The following is a 6,746-nucleotide window of genomic DNA, read 5'->3' as shown; positions in this document are numbered from 1 at the left end:
CCATATTTTGATGTCATGATATGTAAATTAAAAATTGTTATTTTACGGTGATAATCTTGTTTTCTTGTGCCCAATAATGAATAATTTCATTTGATAAACACGTTTAGATTGAATGGTAATTTATAATCAGTCACAAGAACGTCGAATCTGAATCACTTGAAAAAAACACGGGGGTGCTTAACTTTTTTCCAGGTGTATATTACCAAAGTATATGTTGACAGGATAAAATGATTGAAGTGAATTACAAACCACAGTATATATTACCAAAGTATATGTTGACAGAATAAAATGATTGAAGTGAATTACAAACCACAGTATATATTACAAAAGTATATGTTGACAGGATAAAATGATTGAAGTGAATTACAAACCACAGTATATATTACAAAAGTATATGTTGACAGGATAAAATGATTGAAGTGAATTACAAACCACAGTATATATTACAAAAGTATATGTTGACAGGATAAAATGATTGAAGTGAATTACAAACCACAGTATATAAATAGTTTTTCTGTGATCCAATGCTAGCTACAGTTTTGCTTTCTTACTACTATTTGGCTTCTGACTTTATATCATCAAATGTTTAATTTTGTATTAATTAAATCTATTATTGTTACAAACCATGTGATCTGAATGTGGAACGGTTAAATTTTCAAAAAATTAAAAGAACATGATTTTTATGCAAAGTAAATAAACACAAATGGGTAAATAGAAAGATAAACACTAGTTAAACAAAAGCCTCCATGAAATTGAATTATATAGATCAGAAGTTAAACAGGTCATCTAAATTGTTTTAAATTAATTGACATACTTCCGTAGCAACTTTTTCACAAAATAAAACTAGAATTTTATAACAACTTTAATAAGTATTCCTCTTTTATCACTGTTCTTACTTTTAATTTATTTATTTAGTTAGTTTTATAATATCCTTTGTGAAAAACAGTCCACTCTATACCTCTCTTTCCTTTTAAACCAGGTATACCACGATCACCCTTAGAACCTCTAAAGCGAAGGTATTCTTCCTTTCTCTCTAGTTTTTCCAAAGAAAAGGGTTCTCCTTTTCTACCTATGAAAAAAATGGTATGATTTATCAATAATCTTTTAAAAACACAAGTATGATATTTCTATTTTTCAGCTTTTCAATAAAATATATCTATCCATTTCTTATTTTTGCAAATAAATTTTCTACTACAATATACACAGGATTTTAAACATATGAACATCATCTATGAATATAATTGCTTCTATCCATTGAGATATCTTTTCACTCATCTACATTCGTAACCTTTAATAATGGATGTATGTTTTTCTTAGGCATAAACTAAACATTATGCTAAGTATAACATATAACATATAAAATCAACCATGTTAGAAGAACTGCTTAATTAGTACACTAGCACTATCTTTGACCAACTTAGTTATAATAAGCTAGTTTTACATAAATATTCAGTGTCTATTTTTCATAATCAATTATTCAAACAGAATTAAATATGATAATTAATGTCAAAACATTTCTAAACCATATGTACACCTTCTACTGTTTATTATAAGGTTCCTCAACTACCACATGTTCACATTATGTCCAACACGTTTATCCACTATAGATCATGGATTGTTTCATATCTCTCTCATATATCTTAATTCTTATCTATATTGTAGTTTTAATAATTAAACATGCACTCACCCTTTTCTCCCATTACACCATCAAGGCCATCAACACCAGGTTCACCATGAATTCCTTTAAAACCTTTAGTAGCATAAAGAACATCCCCTTCTTTCCCTTTAGGTCCCTGAAGACCTGGAGGTCCAGGAAGACCATCAAAACCAGGGAATCCATCATCTCCAAAGTTTCCCTGAGATTTAAATAGTCAAAATAAAAGAAATAATAAAAAATAATACAACTCATAACAGCTAATACCACTATTCAGTCAATAACAGCTGTGTAGGTGGCAAGTTTTGCCAACTATTATTAGTATACTTACTAAAATCTGTAATATTACCAAATATTTTTTTCTAATTTTCTTCTTTTTAGAGAAGAATAACTTCTATCAATAATGTTTTGAAATCCATTCTTATTCTTTAATACCTTGAATTAACTAAACCGCATTCCAATAAATACACTTTAGTACTGGTAGACTTAGTTAGATACAGAAAAGCCTATTAATTGTTTATTTGTTGTCTTTTTACTTTTGAAGTCACAGATGCAAAGCTGCGGGAAATATTGTTCATTACTAGCATTATGGGACATGTTTTGAAATGATTCCTTGCAGTTTTCAGCATCTTAGGGGTTAGTGTCTGCTTTGTAATAAGCATCAAATACTGGAAAATTGAGTCATTGAATAAGTTCTTAATTGTTTAATCACCTTATTGGGCTTGCACTTGTGGCTATAACAAATTGAAATCCTACAAAGAGAGCTTAGTAAAACATATTAATCTTTGGTTTTACAAACAGCAGAAAATACTTCTTATTGTTTGCTAAATATATTTTCATGGTAGAGGTTTCAATATTTAAACTTTTTTGTTTTAAGATGATATCATTGAACACATAGATTATCTTAAACAGATGATTACTAAGAACAACAGACAAGTGACTTCCTATATATGTAACCAGACATTAGTAATGTTGCTGAAAATGTTTTGTACTCAAAAGGTCAAGTGAAGCAAAACTTGAAAACACAATTATCAAATCTATTATTTATGAAACAAATAAATTTTAGTCAACAAGAATGACATACTTGGTTCACATGAGGTAAAAGAAACATTACCTGCTGTCCTTTGGCTCCAGGAAACCCTCTAAAACCTTCTGGACCTGGTGGTCCTTGTGCTCCTGGGATTCCATTAACCCCAGGGAAACCAACCTCTCCAGGTTGTCCTCTTGTTCCTTTTGTAGCTCCTAGATATATCAACTCTCCAGCTTCACCGTTAGAGCCTTTTCTTCCTTCCATACCATCAGACCCTGGTCGACCCTATGTATATGTAAGATTTTTCTTTGTATAAGATAAATTATTAAATACTAATTCTATTGAATGAAAACAAATGCTTGCTCCAAACACACCTACAATGATATAGTCGTGCATTTAAGAATTTAAGCACTAACATATCATGTTAAACTATATCAGCTTAATACATAATTGAAAGAAAAGGTTGTAGTTAAAGTAAGAAGATGCTTTTAATTCACACAAGGAAATACAAAATGTCCACCATTTGATACAATAAATCAACACTGTGAAATAAGATAGTAGTAGTTAATTTAACTGTGTGATTACATAGTGCATCTTACTAAAAGAAGCTATCACCACATCTTATCTTCCTAAACTTTTCTTTGATAGCCTTCATTTGAAAGGTTTTGCATAAATAATCATTTTCTATATTTAGGGCACTATACTTTCAAGTATTTTCTTTTTGTTTGTGTGAAATCATTAATATAAGATTCATGAACAGTAAGAACATATAAACTTTGCATCTCTTATAATCATGCATTACATAAGTAATATATTTTATCAATCACAAGCAACCTATTATTACAAGCACTTTGACCACATACTTGTTCCTTTATTATTATTATTATATCAAAAAAACCTTCAAAACATTTTGTGACAAAAACATACAGTAAATTAAACAAAGAACATGTTCAGTTTTTAAGATAAAAACTTACTGGAGCTCCTCTAAAACCAGGTATACCTGGCTTTCCAGTTTCCCCTTTTCTACCTGAATATCCATGAAATCCTGGAAAACCTCTTGGGCCATCAGGTCCTAAATATAATTAAAACAGAAGAAAATACTGATTCAACTAAATAACAAATTCTAGGTTTACAGGTTATCAATTATAGAAAATGAGTAAGTTATCATACTGTGTTCTTAAGAAACAGGATATTTTGATGTACATGAAGTTACATTGGGTTACATTCTCTATGATCAACCTATCAAAAGCTGCATTTCTCAGCTAGTACTATAAAAGTTAATACTTTCTAACACTGAAAATGTATTTCCGATAGTGCCTTCTTCCACCCATAGCTATCTTGACATTCATCTACCCTTTAGGCATTGGTAAACCTTATGAACAGCCCACCAGTCTTTTTATACTTTATATTTTTGGCATCATTGCAGCAACATGTGCTGATTATGTGACCACCCTTCAACAATCCCATTGTGCCCTCTACCATTACAGCACAATCCTCACTTTCAAGAATTGGTATATACTAACCCGAAAACACCAGCAAATCAGTGGGGTGGGAAGTGGGTGAGAGGAGGTAAGTACCTATCGGAAATACATTTTCAGTGTTAGAAAATGTTAACTTCCAAAACTGTAATAACAAATAATCAAGCAGAGAGCGACCACTTTGAAAAAAAGAAATCAGGTATACCACTATTAAAATACAAGGTACATTTGTGGGGTATATCAGTACTTCTTGAACATGTATGCTCTTCACCTAGTAAAGAAGACATGTAGGGTGGAAGTGATGAGAATACGTGGCTAGGGATAAAGGAAGCACCTTCGGATACAACATATTATGCCAAGTGCAGTCCAAGGGCAAAAAAACATGGAAGCTCCTTGCATAAGTTTGTAAAATCAACAAGTGCAGTCTGCCCAGGCAAAAACTTCCAGAGGAAGTGCCTTGGATTTAGAATAATATAGTCAAATGAGGTCCACCCAGGCAAAAGCATTTGGGGGAAGCCCCTTGGTATACATTGGATTATGCCAAGTGTGGTCCATCCAGGCAGAAAACATCCAGTGAAAGCACCTTGTATAATAGACATAGTGCCATAATGTGTGTATAATAGGCAGCATAATGACGACAGCCCTCTTATCATCGAGTGAGTATGTATGGCTATGAGATTTTGTTATTGTAAAATACCCACTCATGAGGAAACTTCCACAGTCCACCTCTCCAGTGACTGGGAACTGGAAGTGGCAAGGACCCCTGTGCTGCACTAGAAGAAAGAGGGGGAGAGACGAATTGGGAGATCTGGAGGAATGACCCACTGGAGACAGTGCAATGGGTATCTGTGTTTCCTTATTTTGAAAAGCAGAAAGACCCGGACTGTAAGAATCCAGGATCAGTAGGGATGGACAAAAATCTCTATCCAACTAAAAGTGTAAACTAACAAGAAAATACACAAAAACGTTGCAAAATTTGGTTGAAAAACAACTGAAAACACACGTCTGAACACAGTAGTGTCAATCGAGAAAGTGAAGATTGTGCTGTAATGGTAGAGGGAGCTACCTGTGCTAGTATAGATGGTGCAATAGAATTGGTGGAGGATGGTCACATGATTAGCACATGTTGCTGCAATGACACAAAAAATATAGGAGTATAAAAGACTGATGTGCTGTTCGTAAGATTTACTAATGTCTAGAGAGCAAACGAAGATCAAGATAGCTATGAGTGAGAGATATAGTATAGTATAGTTTTGGAACATATTATACTCTCTACATTATTTATAAAGCTGTAATTCAGTTTAATGTAAGTATTATTTCAGATTATTTCTGATTATTTTATTTACTGGAAACTTAACATTGTTAACTTTAATTTATGAAAATATATTATAGCCATATCATTATTATTGATAAAGCCTTGTTTTAATAACTATATTTAATGAGTCAGTTTAATTATCATACACCAAAATAGTTTCAAACTTTGTCCCCTACCATTTAAATATTACACTTTAGTAAAATCAGATATGTTTTCAAAGAAATCAACGAGATACAATAAGTTCAAAACAGTACACAATGAATAAAACTGGTAGAGTATCCACTCTCCAAACATATATATATATCTATAAATATACTCTGCTTACGAAAAACTCTAACACATGCAGCAGCAAAATGCCACAGAAAGATACGGAATGATTTACTAAAGTAAAATGCTGAAATGCTTAACTAAACTGTCAATTTTAAGGTTGTTAAGTATGACAATCAACTCATTTGTTTACACCGTTCCAGAATCACAGAAGATAACTTTTACGTGATAAAATTACATTTAAAACTGTAAAAACAGATAATTCCTTAGAGTTTATGGTAAATCAAAGATAAACCTAGCACACAGTTACCTGATCTCCACAATACCTATAGATTTGTGGACCTACGAGTAGTATGTGGAAAGATATATATAGTGATTTGTACTGGTGGAATGAAAAGGGCAAACTCAGTTTGAAATTGAAGCAAAAATAAACATTTGTATTTATTGATGAAAACAGAAGAATGGCCAGTCATATAGGAGGAAAAGACTATTGTGTTGTTATATGTTAAGCTTAAAAGTAAAATAAACTGTAATTAAAAGTGAAATAAAAATGACTAAACAATCTTTAAGAGTAACAAATAAAATGTTATAACATGCACAAAACTTCAACAACAAGTCTTAACTTGTTCAAGACAGAAATGAATCTGCTCCATAACTGCATTCACAATACATATTCTTTCTGTAGCTGACCAATCAAAAAGATGGACCAAAGAATTTAAAAGTAACTTTGCTCCATGTAACAGTCACAAAATAGTCTTCTATACACACAGTAAAATAAGATACAATACAACTATTTCATGAAACAACAGATTCCTTGACCAGACCTGCAATACAAAGTAACACTATAAGCTGCATTTAGCACATGATCTTAACCAGATTTAGTATGTTCCAAAACAGAATTTGGAAAATGTTTTTGATTCTTGCAGATATGATATATATTGTTGCGTCATCGAGATCATGTGATTCTCACGCTCTCTACTTTCTAGAATTATCCTGTACTTT

At 31.8% G+C, this 6,746-nt stretch overlaps 1 protein-coding gene across 1 annotated transcript in view; it reads right to left on the bottom strand.

The window, feature by feature from the left end:
* The window catches only part of LOC106466016 (collagen alpha-5(IV) chain-like), a gene marked incomplete at its 3' end in the record, with an annotated part of 70,535 nt that overhangs the window by 17,707 nt on the left and 46,082 nt on the right, over window positions 1–6,746 (bottom strand). Inside the window, exons 19-22 of the mRNA XM_022393975.1 lie at window positions 3,659–3,756; window positions 2,769–2,969; window positions 1,688–1,856; window positions 959–1,069 (exon numbers count right to left, since the gene is read on the bottom strand). Coding sequence (XP_022249683.1) covers window positions 959–1,069; window positions 1,688–1,856; window positions 2,769–2,969; window positions 3,659–3,756 — 579 coding nt within the window. The remainder of the gene's footprint in view (window positions 1–958; window positions 1,070–1,687; window positions 1,857–2,768; window positions 2,970–3,658; window positions 3,757–6,746) is intronic.

Source organism: Limulus polyphemus, unplaced genomic scaffold (assembly GCF_000517525.1).
Source record: "Limulus polyphemus unplaced genomic scaffold, Limulus_polyphemus-2.1.2 Scaffold2122, whole genome shotgun sequence".
In the NCBI taxonomy this organism is placed as follows: domain Eukaryota; kingdom Metazoa; phylum Arthropoda; class Merostomata; order Xiphosura; family Limulidae; genus Limulus; species Limulus polyphemus.
The sequence above is the reverse complement of the archived record's forward strand: the minus strand, read 5'-3'. Positions and strand labels throughout refer to the sequence as shown.